Source organism: Petromyzon marinus, chromosome 44 (genome assembly GCF_048934315.1).
Source record: "Petromyzon marinus isolate PM22_M1 ecotype Great Lakes invasive population chromosome 44, UKy_Petmar_22M1.pri1.0, whole genome shotgun sequence".
NCBI classification, from domain to species: Eukaryota; Metazoa; Chordata; class Hyperoartia; order Petromyzontiformes; family Petromyzontidae; genus Petromyzon; species Petromyzon marinus.
Window position 1 is genome coordinate 170,078 of NC_133710.1, and position 18,684 is coordinate 188,761.

An 18,684-nucleotide genomic window follows, 5' to 3' on the forward strand; every position below is an offset into this window, starting at 1 on the left:
TGATGTGAATGAGACACTTTGCTGTGTTACTTATTCTCCACAATCATGCTAATTATGTTATATACAGTGTATTTAAAATCTGCGGTCGATCATGTTTGGTTTATAATGGACCTTGTTATTTAAGACCGTGTGCCTCGTGAAGGTGATTCCAGTCACAGTGGTGACCGATTAAACTAATTTTATTTTTATTTTACCAGATCAGGCCCACTGAGCTAAATAGCTCTTTTTCAGAAGCGACTCGCCCATGTGGAAATTCATATCAGCTGAATACTCTAAAAGCATGTCTCTAAATGTGGACGATAAAAATCCACGTGACCAAGGTGACAGAGACACGCAACTCCAAATGTCCAGCAGGCGTCAGGGTCGGGATCGAACCCTCTATACCAGGCGAGGTAGTCAACATCTCGCCACCATGCCACCTGGCTCCACATTCACGTGTCAAGGGACACGAGGGGGACATCTGTGAGGAGAGACAGACAGGTCTGTCCCTGTGTCTCTGGTCTGTCAGTGTAGCAAACACGGTAATGGTAAATGCCCATTATGCAAAACTGCAATGTGCTTTAGCTATGAAGGGCCATTTGCGTGGAACGTCACCGATTGCATATTTTTTTCTTTTTTGAAGCCACTTCAAGGTTCTTGAGGGAATGTTTTGAGTTGTCCCACGACGACTGGGGACATACCATCCCGCAGTGTAAGTACGTCAAGACTATTCAATAACCGAGGTAACTTGCTAGTAATGTTCTTTGGGTCTTTCGGTAAAGTAACGTAGATGTATCTGCGGCAGTAGTTACATTGGGGAAACTAAGCGACATGTCTCGGACCGTGTTCGTGAGCTTAAGTCAGATTTGAAATACGGTAGCACCAATACCTCAGCCGTGGATGATCATTGTTTTAATGCGGTGGGCTCACGAAATTGATTTCTCTAAGACGAAGGTACTTTGTAAGCCCACTGGCTATAAACAAAGATTCGTTCATGAAGCCATCCACATATACACACACAATTTCAACCGAGAGATTTGGTGCACACTCAGCAATCATTGGAAGGACGTCATCAACCAGTTTAAGTCATAACTGGCTGTGATGTTCCCATCCTGCCACCTTCCAATGTTAGTTTTTATTTTCCCCGTGCCTTATATTAACATGCTAACTTCTCACATTAATATGCTAACTTTTAACATGCTAACTTCTCACATTAGCATGGTAACTTCTCACATTAACATGCTAACTTCTCACATTAACATGCTAACGTCTCACATTAACATGCTAATCTCTAACATTAACACGCTAATCTCTCACATTAACATGGTAATTTCTCACATCATGCTAACTTCTCACATTAACATGGTAACTTCTCACATTAACATGCTAACTTCACACATTAACATGTTCATCTCTCACATTAACATGCTAACTTCACACATTAACATGTTAATCTCTCACATTAACATGCTAACTTCACACATTAACATGTTAATCTCTCACATTAACATGCTAACTTCACACATTAACATGTTAATCTCTCACATTAACATGCTAACTTCACACATTAACATGTTAATCTCTCACATTAACATGCTAACTTCACACATTAACATGTTAATCTCTCACATTAACATGCTAACTTCACACATTAACATGTTAATCTCTCACATTAACATGCTAACTTCACACATTAACATGTTAATCTCTCACATTAACATGCTAACTTCACACATTAACATGTTAATCTCTCACATTAACATGCTAACTTCTCACATTAACATGCCAATCTCTCACATTAGCATCACTAGCCCTGCCCACGTCGTTGACCCTTGGGCTATACCCATTTAAACCTTTAAAACAGTCTGCCTCCTGATGACGATCGCTTGTGTTGTGATCGAAACGTCGTAGTTGTTTGTTTATTTTATTTTTATTAATTTGAACCTATCTACGTGACTTTGCCGAAAGACCCAAAGAATATGAATTCCTGCAGTTGCGAAAGCTTTAAGTCAAGATTTTGCTGGTAATAATGACGTTTTCTCGCGAAAGTCCCCAATGTTTCATTCGTTAATTTAATTTTAACACTTTCGCGCCTTTTTATGCGGTTTGAGACGATGACGTCACGCGCGTTAATTCGTCAGCGCGAACGCCAATTACATTCACGGAGTGACCATGAAATAAGGTGACGCACCCCGTACGCCACAACGACGTGACGTCGATAACGGCACCAAACAGGCCGTCGGCACTTGATAATGACGTCACGGAAACGAATTAAAGCCGAGGCGTCGTTCGACGCGGGCCTTCACAACGAACTCGTCTGACGTAATGACGCAATGGCATGGGTCACCTAACGCGATGACGTTTTGATTTGACCTGACGATGTGACGTCAACACAAAGGCGGATTTGGACGTGTTCGACGTCAGCGCAGTGTGCTTTGGCTGCCGTTGCCAACTTGATGACGTTGCCCGGAGGAAAAACCTGGCGCGATGACATCATTCAAGCGAGGCAGAGGTGGTCTACGTGATGACGTCATGTCCCATGTGGTGAGGGCGCCCTATATAAGGCGAGACGGACGATCAAGACATCTTGCAGTGCGGTTGGGAGCCGGACCTGGGACGCGGAGGGTAGCGATTTTGATCCCTAGGGACCTCGGGCCTGCTGGGGGCGGGGGGAGACCGGGGAGGACCCCGATAGGACCCGGGAGGAGACGGTGCCGGGGGGGTGATGCGTTACAACGAGCGGGAGTTGGTGAGCCTGGCGGGGCAGCCCTGCCAGAGGCAGGCGCGGGTGCAGATGCGCGCATGGGCCGCGGGAAAGAGAGAAGGCGAGTGCCACACAACCACCACCCTATAGACACGTAGCCCTCCGTGTCGCCTTAGCAGACTGTTGGGGGCGAGTGCTGTTCGCAAGTAACACCTAATGAAGGCCGGAACGGCACACGAAGGGGGGTGGGGGTGGCCAGCACCATGTCCGGCCGCCTTTATCTCCCTCAGTAGCGCTGTTTAAACGCCGCACCAATGTACTCTTTTGAGGCCGAGTCTTCCTGAGGAGACCCAGGACTGGTTCAGGTGATCGTCACTGGTGTTGGTGACCGTGAGCGGGAATCGAACTTGGAAAACCGGGTTCGTAGCGCAGCACGCTGGCTGCTACACTACCGCTCCCACCACCACCATCACTCAACAACAATAACAACCGTGGCGTTGTTACTACCACGACGCCTGTGCCAGGCGAGGTGCACGCACAACACACGCATTGTCTACGAGGGGTACGAGTATGTACTGTCTAGTTGTCCCATAGTATTACTGAAATGTCCTGCTGTGTTAGTGTTCTATAGTATAGTGTTCTGACTCGGCCTCAAACGAGTACCTGGTGCGCTGTGTGAACATCGCCACTCGGGAGACAAAGGCGGCCGGACGTGGTGCTGGCCACCCACCCCCCCCCCCCCCCCATAGGTGCTCGCTCACAGCACTTGCCCCAAAAGTGTGATCGGGCTACACGGGGGATCTTTAATGGTTTTGTTCGATAGTGTTCTGTGGTGTTCGTTATGCAGTGTGGTGTTCTGTAGTGTAGTGTTGTTCTATGGTGGTGTTCTGTAGTGAAGTGTAGTGTTCAATGGTGGTGTTCTGTAGTGTAGTGTTGTTCTATGGTGGTGTTGTGTAGTGTAGTGTTGTTCTATGGTGGTGTTGTGTAGTGTAGTGTTGTTCTATGGTGGTGTTCTATGGTGGTGTTCTGTAGTGTTTTATGGTGGTGTTCTGTAGTGCTCGTTGTGTAGTGGTGTTCTGTAGTGGTGTTCTGTAGTGCTCGTTGTGTTCTATGGTGGTGTTCTGTAGTGTAGTGTTGTTCTATGGTGGTGTTCTGTAGTGTAGTGTTGTTCTATGGTGGTGTTCTGTAGTGTAGTGTTGTTCTATGGTGGTGTTCTGTAGTGTAGTGTTGTTCTATGGTGGTGTTCTGTAGTGTAGTGTTGTTCTATGGTGGTGTTCTGTAGTGTAGTGTTGTTCTATGGTGGTGTTCTGTAGTGTAGTGTTGTTCTATGGTGGTGTTCTGTAGTGTAGTGTTGTTCTATGGTGGTGTTCTGTAGTGTAGTGTTGTTCTATGGTGGTGTTCTGTAGTGTAGTGTTGTTCTATGGTGGTGTTCTGTAGTGTAGTGTTGTTCTATGGTGGTGTTCTGTAGTGTAGTGTTGTTCTATGGTGGTGTTCTGTAGTGTAGTGTTGTTCTATGGTGGTGTTCTGTAGTGTAGTGGTGTTCTATGGTGGTGTTCTGTAGTGTAGTGGTGTTCTATGGTGGTGTTCTGTAGTGTAGTGTTGTTCTATGGTGGTGTTCTGTAGTGTAGTGTTGTTCTATGGTGGTGTTCTGTAGTGTAGTGTTGTTCTATGGTGGTGTTCTGTAGTGTAGTGTTGTTCTATGGTGGTGTTCTGTAGTGTAGTGTTGTTCTATGGTGGTGTTCTGTAGTGTAGTGTTGTTCTATGGTGGTGTTCTGTAGTGTAGTGGTGTTCTATGGTGGTGTTCTGTAGTGTAGTGGTGTTCTATGGTGGTGTTCTGTAGTGTAGTGGTGTTCTATGGTGGTGTTCTGTAGTGTAGTGTTGTTCTATGGTGGTGTTCTGTAGTGTAGTGTTGTTCTATGGTGGTGTTCTGTAGTGTAGTGTTGTTCTATGGTGGTGTTCTGTAGTGTAGTGTTGTTCTATGGTGGTGTTCTGTAGTGTAGTGTTGTTCTATGGTGGTGTTCTGTAGTGTAGTGTTGTTCTATGGTGGTGTTCTGTAGTGTAGTGTTGTTCTATGGTGGTGTTCTGTAGTGTAGTGTTGTTCTATGGTGGTGTTCTGTAGTGTAGTGTTGTTCTATGGTGGTGTTCTGTAGTGTAGTGTTGTTCTATGGTGGTGTTCTGTAGTGTAGTGTTGTTCTATGGTGGTGTTCTGTAGTGTAGTGTTGTTCTATGGTGGTGTTCTGTAGTGTAGTGTTGTTCTATGGTGGTGTTCTGTAGTGTAGTGTTGTTCTATGGTGGTGTTCTGTAGTGTAGTGTTGTTCTATGGTGGTGTTCTGTAGTGTAGTGTTGTTCTATGGTGGTGTTCTGTAGTGTAGTGTTGTTCTATGGTGGTGTTCTGTAGTGTAGTGTTGTTCTATGGTGGTGTTCTGTAGTGTAGTGTTGTTCTATGGTGGTGTTCTGTAGTGTAGTGTTGTTCTATGGTGGTGTTCTGTAGTGTAGTGTTGTTCTATGGTGGTGTTCTGTAGTGTAGTGTTGTTCTATGGTGGTGTTCTGTAGTGTAGTGTTGTTCTATGGTGGTGTTCTGTAGTGTAGTGTTGTTCTATGGTGGTGTTCTGTAGTGTAGTGTTGTTCTATGGTGGTGTTCTGTAGTGTAGTGTTGTTCTATGGTGGTGTTCTGTAGTGTAGTGTTGTTCTATGGTGGTGTTCTGTAGTGTAGTGTTGTTCTATGGTGGTGTTCTGTAGTGTAGTGTTGTTCTATGGTGGTGTTCTGTAGTGTAGTGTTGTTCTATGGTGGTGTTCTGTAGTGTAGTGTTGTTCTATGGTGGTGTTCTGTAGTGTAGTGTTGTTCTATGGTGGTGTTCTGTAGTGTAGTGTTGTTCTATGGTGGTGTTCTGTAGTGTAGTGTTGTTCTATGGTGGTGTTCTGTAGTGTAGTGTTGTTCTATGGTGGTGTTCTGTAGTGTAGTGGTGTTCTATGGTGGTGTTCTGTAGTGTAGTGGTGTTCTATGGTGGTGTTCTGTAGTGTAGTGGTGTTCTATGGTGGTGTTCTGTAGTGTAGTGGTGTTCTATGGTGGTGTTCTGTAGTGTAGTGGTGTTCTATGGTGGTGTTCTGTAGTGTAGTGGTGTTCTATGGTGGTGTTCTGTAGTGTAGTGGTGTTCTATGGTGGTGTTCTGTAGTGTAGTGGTGTTCTATGGTGGTGTTCTGTAGTGTAGTGGTGTTCTATGGTGGTGTTCTGTAGTGTAGTGGTGTTCTATGGTGGTGTTCTGTAGTGTAGTGGTGTTCTATGGTGGTGTTCTGTAGTGTAGTGGTGTTCTATGGTGGTGTTCTGTAGTGTAGTGGTGTTCTATGGTGGTGTTCTGTAGTGTAGTGTTGTTCTATGGTGGTGTTCTGTAGTGTAGTGTTGTTCTATGGTGGTGTTCTGTAGTGTAGTGTTGTTCTATGGTGGTGTTCTGTAGTGTAGTGTTGTTCTATGGTGGTGTTCTGTAGTGTAGTGTTGTTCTATGGTGGTGTTCTGTAGTGTAGTGTTGTTCTATGGTGGTGTTCTGTAGTGTAGTGTTGTTCTATGGTGGTGTTCTGTAGTGTAGTGTTGTTCTATGGTGGTGTTCTGTAGTGTAGTGTTGTTCTATGGTGGTGTTCTGTAGTGTAGTGTTGTTCTATGGTGGTGTTCTGTAGTGTAGTGTTGTTCTATGGTGGTGTTCTGTAGTGTAGTGTTGTTCTATGGTGGTGTTCTGTAGTGTAGTGTTGTTCTATGGTGGTGTTCTGTAGTGTAGTGTTGTTCTATGGTGGTGTTCTGTAGTGTAGTGTTGTTCTATGGTGGTGTTCTGTAGTGTAGTGTTGTTCTATGGTGGTGTTCTGTAGTGTAGTGGTGTTCTATGGTGGTGTTCTGTAGTGTAGTGGTGCTCTATGGTGGTGTTCTGTAGTGTAGTGGTGCTCTATGGTGGTGTTCTGTAGTGTAGTGGTGCTCTATGGTGGTGTTCTGTAGTGTAGTGTTGCTCTATGGTGGTGTTCTGTAGTGTAGTGTTGCTCTATGGTGGTGTTCTGTAGTGTAGTGTTGTTCTATGGTGGTGTTCTGTAGTGTAGTGTTGTTCTATGGTGGTGTTCTGTAGTGTAGTGTTGTTCTATGGTGGTGTTCTGTAGTGTAGTGTTGTTCTATGGTGGTGTTCTGTAGTGTAGTGTTGTTCTATGGTGGTGTTCTGTAGTGTAGTGTTGTTCTATGGTGGTGTTCTGTAGTGTAGTGTTGTTCTATGGTGGTGTTCTGTAGTGTAGTGTTGTTCTATGGTGGTGTTCTGTAGTGTAGTGTTGTTCTATGGTGGTGTTCTGTAGTGTAGTGTTGTTCTATGGTGGTGTTCTGTAGTGTAGTGTTGTTCTATGGTGGTGTTCTGTAGTGTAGTGTTGTTCTATGGTGGTGTTCTGTAGTGTAGTGTTGTTCTATGGTGGTGTTCTGTAGTGTAGTGTTGTTCTATGGTGGTGTTCTGTAGTGTAGTGTTGTTCTATGGTGGTGTTCTGTAGTGTAGTGTTGTTCTATGGTGGTGTTCTGTAGTGTAGTGTTGTTCTATGGTGGTGTTCTGTAGTGTAGTGTTGTTCTATGGTGGTGTTCTGTAGTGTAGTGTTGTTCTATGGTGGTGTTCTGTAGTGTAGTGTTGTTCTATGGTGGTGTTCTGTAGTGTAGTGTTGTTCTATGGTGGTGTTCTGTAGTGTAGTGTTGTTCTATGGTGGTGTTCTGTAGTGTAGTGTTGTTCTATGGTGGTGTTCTGTAGTGTAGTGTTGTTCTATGGTGGTGTTCTGTAGTGTAGTGTTGTTCTATGGTGGTGTTCTGTAGTGTAGTGGTGCTCTATGGTGGTGTTCTGTAGTGTAGTGGTGCTCTATGGTGGTGTTCTGTAGTGTAGTGGTGCTCTATGGTGGTGTTCTGTAGTGTAGTGGTGCTCTATGGTGGTGTTCTGTAGTGTAGTGGTGCTCTATGGTGGTGTTCTGTAGTGTAGTGGTGCTCTATGGTGGTGTTCTGTAGTGTAGTGGTGTTCTATGGTGGTGTTCTGTAGTGTAGTGGTGTTCTATGGTGGTGTTCTGTAGTGTAGTGGTGTTCTATGGTGGTGTTCTGTAGTGTAGTGTTGTTCTATGGTGGTGTTCTGTAGTGTAGTGTTGTTCTATGGTGGTGTTCTGTAGTGTAGTGTTGTTCTATGGTGGTGTTCTGTAGTGTAGTGTTGTTCTATGGTGGTGTTCTGTAGTGTAGTGTTGTTCTATGGTGGTGTTCTGTAGTGTAGTGTTGTTCTATGGTGGTGTTCTGTAGTGTAGTGTTGTTCTATGGTGGTGTTCTGTAGTGTAGTGTTGTTCTATGGTGGTGTTCTGTAGTGTAGTGTTGTTCTATGGTGGTGTTCTGTAGTGTAGTGTTGTTCTATGGTGGTGTTCTGTAGTGTAGTGTTGTTCTATGGTGGTGTTCTGTAGTGTAGTGTTGTTCTATGGTGGTGTTCTGTAGTGTAGTGTTGTTCTATGGTGGTGTTCTGTAGTGTAGTGTTGTTCTATGGTGGTGTTCTGTAGTGTAGTGTTGTTCTATGGTGGTGTTCTGTAGTGTAGTGTTGTTCTATGGTGGTGTTCTGTAGTGTAGTGTTGTTCTATGGTGGTGTTCTGTAGTGTAGTGTTGTTCTATGGTGGTGTTCTGTAGTGTAGTGTTGTTCTATGGTGGTGTTCTGTAGTGTAGTGTTGTTCTATGGTGGTGTTCTGTAGTGTAGTGTTGTTCTATGGTGGTGTTCTGTAGTGTAGTGTTGTTCTATGGTGGTGTTCTGTAGTGTAGTGTTGTTCTATGGTGGTGTTCTGTAGTGTAGTGTTGTTCTATGGTGGTGTTCTGTAGTGTAGTGTTGTTCTATGGTGGTGTTCTGTAGTGTAGTGTTGTTCTATGGTGGTGTTCTGTAGTGTAGTGTTGTTCTATGGTGGTGTTCTGTAGTGTAGTGTTGTTCTATGGTGGTGTTCTGTAGTGTAGTGTTGTTCTATGGTGGTGTTCTGTAGTGTAGTGTTGTTCTATGGTGGTGTTCTGTAGTGTAGTGTTGTTCTATGGTGGTGTTCTGTAGTGTAGTGTTGTTCTATGGTGGTGTTCTGTAGTGTAGTGTTGTTCTATGGTGGTGTTCTGTAGTGTAGTGTTGTTCTATGGTGGTGTTCTGTAGTGTAGTGTTGTTCTATGGTGGTGTTCTGTAGTGTAGTGTTGTTCTATGGTGGTGTTCTGTAGTGTAGTGTTGTTCTATGGTGGTGTTCTGTAGTGCAGTGTTGTTCTATGGTGGTGTTCTGTAGTGCAGTGTTGTTCTATGGTGGTGTTCTGTAGTGCTGCTGCCACGCTCGCTCACGCCACGAGGGGGCTGTCTAGAGGAGGGTACAGGACTTGGCCTACACTCTCACGCTGAGCAGACGTCCCACCACCACGACATTTAAGTAAACTTGGATCGTTCCGCCTGCCGCGCCGGTAGATCGCGTTGAGCCGGCGACCTCTGGAGCCCAGAAGCGCTGCCCTTAATTGTCCAACGGTGGCAGCTCCCTTCGTTTCGCAGTTGAAAATGTAACGCTTATCGTAGCTTTTTGCGCGAGACAATTCTATTTTGTGATAACGAGCTCCTCGATATAATTCGGCACCAATGATCGTGTTCTAAGCGAAACTTTGTCTCGTCTCATAAAATCGTCGTCCAGCGAACGTTCGTCTCAGGAACCGAGGGCTTTCTCTTCAGCTCCAGTGTGTCCCTGGCACGGCAAACGCCCCGTTATCCGGGCACTCTTTACTCAATTAACCAGCATCGGTCATAGACGACAACACCAACATTCCAGCAGCCACCCGGCATCTTGCCGTGGCTTCTCATAGATCCGTTGTTGTTTACGGAAGCTTCAGGACGCAGCTGCCGAGTGGTGACACTCACGGAAAGTGTACATACAAGTACTGTACAACTGTGTACTGTACTCTAAACGGCCCCAACTGCTTCTCTTCGATAAACGTAGAATTTCTCTACAACTGACGAGTTGAGTTCCTCTGTAAAATAGTATTATTTATCGTATCATATTTAAAATGTAGGACGAGTTTCTTTCTTGAAATGTTTCACCTATTTGGAAAAGTTTGATAACCGTAAGTATAACTGTTTAACATGTAGGCTTTCGCGACCAATATCCATAATACAATTTTTTTTGGGTTCGATCGCGTAAATATGTCGTTTAACCGGCCACCACCCGACACAACCAATGAGTAAGGTTTGTCACGTAAACAGAACATGCCAATTTGTTACTAGCACAGCACACCGGTGTGTTGTAGAGCAAAGCCGCAACATATACAGCCAAATCTGTCTGTCGCCTGATGAAGCTAGTTGTAATTACTGGTGAAACGTAGTACTCGGATTGTAAGTTTTGTGGCTTTGCTCTCCAACACACCGTGTGCTGTACCCGTAACGGATGACATGTTTGTCGGATTGGTGGCCGCTTTAACGACATTTACGCGATCTAACCCAAAAACACCCGTATTACGTAAGTATAATAACGCTCAGATTCCAGCATATTTGATTAATCGGCACCATCCATTCCCCATAAATGCTGGGTAAGAGAGCTTTTGTATATACAGTACCTCTCACTATTGCTGTGGCTACCAATGTGCCGCTACCAATGTGCCGCTACTTGTCAAGTCTATCAGCGACATGGAAAATATTTAAAATCCCTGCATCGAACTTTTTACTTTTCAACCTTGTTCTAATCAACACACTGCAACACACTATAAACTAAACTATTTTTATTTCACCAGGTAAGGCCCACTGAGCTATATAGCTATTTTTCAGAAGCAACCTGGCCACACTTGATAGCGCAATGAAGTGGAGTATCACGTGGAAATGTATAACTAAACGTACGTTGATTCTAAATGTAGAGGGAAAAACCGGAGGACCCGGAGAAAAATCCATGCCACCATGGGGAGAGAACGTGCAAACTTCACATGTACAGGCGTCAGGATTGGGAATGAACTCACGAGCTCCTGCATATTAGGCGAGGTAGATGACATCTCGCCGCCAAGGCGCCCATTCCCGTGACATAAATATCTTAATGTGAAATTCTGGTCTCATGAAATCCGTAATGATCTCATCTAATGATGATCCTAGGTCTTATCAGCCGCGGTGTTTTTCTCAACCTTGGTTTTGTTTGAGTTGCCTTGAGCAAATTGAAGGGGTTTACTGGAAAACAAAACTCTAACATACAAATTATGGTTTCCAGGAAGTATGATTTTTTGGGGGAGGGGAGGCACATCAAGTGGATGTAACAAATTTAATTACTACGTAGGTTTTTCTGTAGTTGGGCTGTACATCTCTCGGACGTTAAGGTTAGATTTGTTTTTAACTCGGTGAGATCTTAAGACACCTGGATGAGTTCCATTTGCCAGCGTAACCTGAGCCACCAAATTTACAAAAGCAAAGAAAATAAAGTCCAGGAAGAAAGAAACCGGAGCAATGTGGTGCCGGGTTGTACCACGTGTTGTTCAGCATGATGTCCGACGTTTTGCTCCATTTGCTGAGAGCTTCAGAAACTAAATCCATATTCTTGGTTCTTTCGGTAAAGTCACGTAGAAGGGAAACTAAATAATAAAAATATAAAACAATAAAATTCTCATGACGTTTCGACTGCAACACAAGCAATCATCATCAGGTGTGAAAACCACAGCAAGAAAATTTTTATTTTATTGTTTCCCTTCTACGTTACTTTACCGAAAGAACCAAGAATATGAATCCCTGCAGTCACGAAAGCTTTAAATCAAAATTCAACTGAATCCAGTTCAGTACAATCGGAAACCACATTTGAGAGAATTATTTAGTTCATTATGTAGCCATGTGTGTCGAGATTATTGTCTGACACAACTGTCACTGCAATTCTCATGAAAATTGTTCAATATGACCAAATTTTGTGTTGCTGCTCGACTCGCATAGATTCCCACAGTCAATTAAAGAGACGAATAGACTGACAATGACTCACAGATTCCTTGCCCATATTCATGCCTTGTTCAAGTTCTTTATTTGCCCTCTGCCTAGGACTGACTGCCTTAATCTTCAGAATAAATTTGCCCAATGTTTCTGTACAGTGTCTTGAGTTGTGATCACCTTTAGGTGCTATGTAAATAAATGTTGTATTGTGCTATGTGTTTTCTGTGTGTGCTTTGTGCTGTGGTTAAACTGCAGGATACAAAGAGCGAAATATCAAGTTGGTGATGAATTTCCTATTCTACTTCAGAGTCGATGAGACAGAGGTGACCCATCTCATACCACCACAACCACCTCAACTGCAATCCATCAATATACACAACCACCATTACAGCATTCACTGCTATGTACCTCAACTGGAACGGTAGTGTAGCAGTTAGCGCGCTGGCCTACAAACCCAGCGACCAGAGTTCCATTCCCGCCGACGACCAATATCAGCGGTGAATATTTTAACTAGTCCTGGGCCTCCCCTAGGTCGACTGCCTCAAATTAGTACCTAGTGCAGTTAGTAAATATCGCCACTGTGGAGACAAAAGACGGCTGGGCGTGGTGTTGGCCACCTACCCACTCGTTTGCTCTTCTGGCCTTCATAGGTGCTCGCTAACAGCACTGCCCCAACAGTCTGTTCAGGCTATACAGGGGATGTTTGTGTGTTTGTGTGTGTGTACGTATCAGCCGGTGGGAGCGCTGGTCCTGGAGGAGTGCGAGGTGGAGCGTAACTCACTACCCAATTCCAACTGCTTCTCACTCGGTGAGCACGCTGCCTCCTCCTCACCTCTTCACACCTCTTACCTTCCCCTAGATTTTCCCTCACCACCTCCACTCACGTCTGTCTCGCACCACCTCCTTAGCTCCGTACACGACCTCCCAGCTTCCCTTGCCTCCACACGTTGTCACCTCCACAAGACTGTATCCTCAATACCACTTCATCAACAACAGTCATCTCAATTCGCCTCCAAAAACAAAGACAAAGATCCACCGTATAGCCTTAACAGACTGTAGGGGCAAGTGCTGTTCACGAGCACCTATATTCACCTACTCACACCACCTCTCGTACATCTCCATCTACCTCTTTCACACTTTCTCAAATATCATTAACACCATCTTCTTACCTGACATACAGTGAGGGATAGCACACTGGACTTGCATTCAAGAAGTTGTTCGATCCACTGGCATGGAAGTTGAAACAACGGTGCAGGTTTCGTAAATTCTAAGTAAATGGGTACCACCACGGTCAAGGTCAATTGACAGGTCGCGTTTGGTGGGATAAAGTGTGGGTACTCCCACCTCTTCCAAGACATCTGGCCAACGTGGAAGAATAGGCTAAAATAAATATATAATTTTATTTCATTTTTTTAAATCTACGTGACTACCGAAATAACCAAAGAGTAGGCTAAATACCCTTTAGATGGTTTCTCCAGAGCTACCTCGAGTGGAGGTCCTTCCGACAGCAGTTACGTGATCAAGCACTTGGAGAGCTGCAAGGCTGCGCCCCGAGTTGGATTCCCGTTCACAATCAACATTGGTGACGAGTATTGGAACCAATCCTGAGCCTTAAACGAGTACAGGCACCCGTTGCTGTGTGTAAACATCGGCATAGGGGAGACAAATTCGGCTGGGGGTGGTTCTGGCCAACCACCTATCTCGTGTGCGCCGTTCGGATTTTAATAGTTCCTCACTAACATCACTTACGCCAACAGCATCTTGAAGGATATATGGGTGATCTTTGTTTTTGTAGTGTACCGGGGTGGGACGGAGCAGCGCTACTGCTTTGTATGCTCATCCATATCCGAGTGTGACGAGTGGATGAAGCTGCTGGCAAGAGCGAGGTGTGGGCTCCACACAAACAACACACACACATAATACATACACTCGCAATACATGGCACACCCGACACGAACAACACGCATGCTTACGGCACATAAACAATACTAAAACACGCACACTCGCAGCACGTGACCAATGCGTAACGCACACAACACCCACGCAACATACAGACGCCACACATAAAAAAACACGCACTCACAACACAGCACACCTCGCATAAACAAGACACATAACACACAAAGAACACGCACGCAACACACGTACCACACGTAAACACACCCACAACACTTGAAACGCATAAACCAACACCACACGCATTGCCCATACCTCACACACCATGCACGCCACTCACACACACTATTCCACGTGTCGCACGAACTCCCTTCATGTGTAACACTCGTTACGCCAATGTGGTTTTGGGTGGGGGGTTTGGTGTGAGGCGTTAAGTCCTCACGGATGGGTTTGTGTGCGCAGCTACGAGAGGATGAGGAGGAGGGCGATTGGCCTCCGGGAGGAGATCCGGCAGCGCACGGGGAAGGTACACAGTGGCACTTTACACTCTTACTTGGTACTCACTGTTGTTATAGTACACGTGTATGTGGCACACACCACTGTGCAGTGGACACCATCGTGTGGTACAGTGTTATATGGTGCACTCATTTTTGTGGTAATCTTATACGGCACAATGTTTCAAAGTACACGTGTCACATTTTCAATTGGCACATGGTACACAATAGTACGTGCAGCATTCACAGTTCACATACGACTGTGGCTGTGTCGCGTCTGCGTCAGGAAGCAGTTGTGCATGCCCTTGCCTATAAACTTGGTGACCTCGGTTCGATTCTGATTCTCAGGTATGTCTAACATCAGAAATTTCCCCTTGGTTTGCTCAGCCTGAAGTGAGTACCTGGTATGGTGTGTAAACATCAGCACTGGGGAGACAAAGGTGGCCTGGCATGGTGTTCGCCATTTCACCCCTTGGTGCTGTGCCAGCCATCATAGGTCCTCCGTATAACAGCACTTTCCCCCACAGTCTGTTTAGGCTATGTGTCTTTGTGCTCCGTGGTCTAGGATCCCCTGGAGCAGTACGGGATCTCGGATGAGTCGCGATTCCAGCTGGCACAGAGGAAGCTCTGACACCACCACCATCTCCCCAGGTAACACGTAGTGAGTCTCTCAAGTCAAAGTGATGAACTAAAACTAAACTATTTTTTTTATTTTACCAGGTAAGGTCCACTGAGCTATATAGCTCTCTTTCAGACACGACCTGGCCACAAATGAATGCTCATTGGAGTGGCTTATCACGTGGAATGTGATAGCAGACAAATACGCTAACCGCGTGATTCTAAATGTAGAGGGAAAAACCGGAGAACCCGGAGAAAAAATCCACACAACCATGGGTAGAGCACGCTAAAATATACAAGCGTTCAGTGTCAGGATTAAACCTACGACCTCTATACCAGGCTAGGTAGTTAACATTTCGCTACCATGGCACCCGTTTCCTGTTCAATAGAATTGAGAGGCGGTGCCCATATCCTTTCCATTTTGTAATCTTCCCCGGCCTTTGCTTGACATGGCGCGATCTTACTCCGCTGAGCGAAATAAGATTTGTCCAAAAGATGGGGCTTTCCAAGAAACGTGGTTGCCATGTGTTGGTCATATGATATCTTTACAGACAGACAGAACCCGGAGAGGAACAGCATAATTAAACTGGGTTCTCAAAAGTAGTGAGTGGATGGTCCATGGCCCAGTCACGAGTGGCTGAACAAAACAAAAATCTCTGTTAGTGATGAACTCTGTTGAGCCCGTTGAGTCGACACAACTAATTAAACAATGTGGGGGTTTTGAACAGCTACAGAGAGTTGCTGTAAAAGTTGTGTGTTTGCGTAAGGATGTCGGCAGAGGCCTGCGATGTCACTCCAGCATCGTCATCTGCGGTGTGCAGGAACTCGGAACCCTGGGCATGCCCCTGTGCGTTGGAACGTGGGAGGGGTGGACCATAGGGGACGGAGTGGACTGTGAATCGCTTCCCATTGCTGTCCTCGCCGGTGGACACGTGTGCATGCATGCACGCGCATACACGCTTGTTCATAGGTACACGTGCGTCCTGTGAAGAGCCAAAGAAAACAGGGTGGAGTCCATGGCCGTGGGTGGAGAGTGGCTTCTGGCTCCATTGCAGCAGTGTCATCATCACCGCCCAAGCGTTTTTATTTTATACCAAAAACCCCCAAGTTGCTGCGTGACTGGTGGCACGAGGATCTCACTGTATGGGGCGACATGTGGCTTGGACACGGAGAAGTTCTCAACCTCGTGTGCTCCTAACCACTGCATGGTGAAGTGGTGTCTGTGGGATGCAGTGCAGAGAGTAAGTTGCCACCCTTACCTGTGCTGAGCTTGAGTGTTATCCGCCTCGTAGGTATGTGGGTTTTCCTTGTGCACTCCACTGTCCGACCACATTGCAATGAATGCTGTCAAATGGAATTGGCCAAACATCCAAATGAAAGAGTCTTATAATTCTCAGCCTCGTGCGAGTAGAGATGTTTCAAACTGTTCACTGCCACGTCATCTCTCATCAACTGCAAATAAGAGTCGGTTAAAAAACCAGGAACGGGGGCCAAACGATGTGATACTAGTTTGTGTACATGTAGAAATTATTTCGCACCATACCTAACCAATCGTGGTAATTGGAGGTGCGGGAGAAGGACAACACTAAACGCAAAGCAGTTTGTGTGCAAGCATTGAACCTGGCCCACAGCGGTTCCATTCCTGGTCACGACTAACATCAGTGGAGAACTATACAAATGAACTGGCCCTGGGCCTCCCCCTCTATCTCCCACCCCACCCCTCCACTCCAACCCGCATTGATCAGTGTATTGAGGTATGGTCTCGGCATTCTCCACGATGAACACGGTGTGAGAAGACCTTTATCCACCAGTGGATTGACAAAGGGCTGTTGATAACATCTGGAGAGCACAGTTGGTGTCACCTTTAGAATTGGCGGCATATTTGCCTACAAATCGGTACAAACTGAATTCAGAAACCACGCCTCGTTGAGATACTGTTGGCAGTGGTGCACAAATAACAATACATCACGTTTGTCAATAGGATTGCCCTAAAGAGGAAAGAATATTTTAAATATAAATGTTTTAATATATAATTATATAAGAGGTGACACTTTGGGCAGTGGCCATTTTTATAGCAGAGATCATCAAAGCTGTTGTCCAAAATGTTGCCGGTTTTATATTTTTCCCTCTTTACAGTGGTATCACAGATGAACGTGAGTTTTGGGAAAAAGATGGCTGAAATTTTTTTAGAAATCCTGAGCGACCCTTTCACTGCATGGCAGTGATGTTTAACGCGGTTTAGCGCGGTTGTGTTAACGCTGAAGCGCTTACAACTCAAGATCATTTGCAGCCAACTTGGGGGTTGATCCACTCAGCAGGAAGTGACAACCAAAATGAAATGTGGACATTTTAGTGAGGTATCGCGTTTATGTGATTGTGATTTCTCCTCGATGCAATGGTGGACACTTCATCAGCTTTGGAAACGCGGGGCAGCGTGTTTAGGAACGGCACCTTCCAACTCGGTGCCAGGAAATCGGTCTCCATTTATCACTTTGAATCAAGCTGAGTGTCTTCGGTGGGAGTCAACAGAGCGCTGCCAGCAGAGATAGAAGTCTTATTTTCATTGCCACATTTGGGTATTCTATACTGCGAAGCCCCTGAGCCTGCGCATGTCTCGCATCAAGTGAACATGATGTCGTACACAATATTAGATATGTGACGATCCGTCCCCTCGGTGATTCGATGACTTGTCAGGATCTGAGGTCGATTCAATGATGTTTTTTTTTGTCTCATTTACAGCGCAGTTATGTCCTTGGTCTCGTAAGTTGCCTTGACCGTTTTGTATTTGAAAAGGCACATGAGTGCATAATGCAGGGTGTTTCAAAAAGATGGACTCGATTTCAAAGCAGTATATTTCACGATAGCAACATGTTACAAATACAAAGTTACCAACGGTTTAATGAGTTTTCAAGTTTTACTAACCATTTTATAAATGCTCTGTGCCCTCCACCTGCTGTACGGAGAACATCAAGATGTTGAATTTGTCCCAAACGCCTCTCAAAGTCTTCTTCCACTGAAGTCACTGCTTCCGTGATTATGTTTTTGAGGTCATCCAGATTAGTTGCTAATGGTGGCACAAAAACACGGTATTTTGGGCCACCACGCTCTTTGACATTGGCGGATCAATGCTAAAACGCCGTTGAAACGCACGCTGCACCACAATTACAGATTCAGTCTTGCTGAACTGTGGAACGCAAAACGCCCCTTGTGTTGCGGGGTCACGATCTTGCGAATGACTGAGCCTAGGGGCTGTTTGTGCGCTGGGAGAGGCATTTAGCGGTAATCATTTGAAACTCTGCCCCGCCCTTTCAAGTGGTAAGAGTTTCATTCATGGGCGGTTCGTGGTTGCAGAGATACAGCGGTTTCAAATCGGGTCCATCGTTTTGAAAGACCCCCTACATCTTAACGGCCCGATTTCTCACACACATGGAACGATGCTTGTATTGTGAGCTTATGCATTACAGAGATGATTTGATATGTGCCTAAATAATTAAATGCAAAAATAGCCTATCTCGGTAAACTGGAGCAATATTATTGAATAGTTTCTCAATGAAGATATTTTTTTTTAAAGGCCAAGCAGATTTTTCACTCGCCAAGGCCTCTTGCATAAATTTCATCAATGCAACTCGTCGCTTTCCACGTTATGCTTGCTGCAGACTGTGACTACTGTGATCATTGTCTGTGCAGGTCCAACTCGAGACTACAATTGCCAAAGCGCAAAGGGTCGTTTTAGGAGGATAGCCTATGCAATGAAAGTGAATACTACAGCAGTTTAAACTGTCCGGTAATAACAACATACACCAAGTGTTGTTTGGTTACCAATGTATGTAAAACTAGTTAATAATAAAGACAGGACTGGAGTGACTTGCCTACGTCTTTCGTGCATGGTTTTCGAAGAAATCTCGAGCCCATGAGCCAAATGGGGGTTCTGTTTGTACCACCTGCAGTGGCAAACACTTCTCAAAGGCACCATTTGCAGAAACATCGGCGTACATACTCTGTTTTATATGCACACTAACTTCTTATTTTTGTATTGCTTGGATGTTTAATTTCACTTCCCCCTCCCCAGTACTATGGC

The 18,684-nt window shown here is 45.2% G+C and overlaps 1 protein-coding gene across 2 annotated transcripts; it reads left to right on the forward strand.

Annotated features, from left to right (window-relative positions):
- The first annotated feature begins 2,480 nt into the window (after positions 1–2,480).
- On the forward strand, positions 2,481–18,470 carry PLEKHJ1 (pleckstrin homology domain containing J1). 2 transcript variants are annotated; one of them, XM_032970709.2, is made up of 7 exons: positions 2,514–2,804; positions 11,854–11,921; positions 12,331–12,406; positions 13,394–13,484; positions 13,957–14,020; positions 14,554–14,639; positions 15,428–18,470. In XM_032970709.2, exons 1-6 carry the CDS (start codon positions 2,705–2,707, stop codon positions 14,617–14,619), a joined length of 465 nt encoding a protein of 154 aa, XP_032826600.1. In that variant the 5' UTR covers positions 2,514–2,704; the 3' UTR covers positions 14,620–14,639; positions 15,428–18,470. The 2 variants fall into 2 exon arrangements, with proteins under 2 accessions (XP_075930017.1, XP_032826600.1); XM_076073902.1 differs by lacking the exon at positions 13,957–14,020 and having other exon boundaries at positions 2,481–2,804.
- Positions 18,471–18,684: the final 214 nt, after the last annotated feature.

Bases quoted from the DNA above. Each gene is read 5' to 3' on its own strand.
- PLEKHJ1 (XM_076073902.1), top strand. From the start codon at position 2,705: ATGCGTTACAACGAGCGGGAGTTGGTGAGCCTGGCGGGGCAGCCCTGC. The intron at 2,805-11,853 runs GCGAGTGCCACA...GTTAAACTGCAG, and splicing joins GGCCGCGGGAAAGAGAGAAG to GATACAAAGAGCGAAATATC. The intron at 13,485-14,553 runs GTGTGGGCTCCA...TCCGTGGTCTAG, and splicing joins AAGCTGCTGGCAAGAGCGAG to GATCCCCTGGAGCAGTACGG.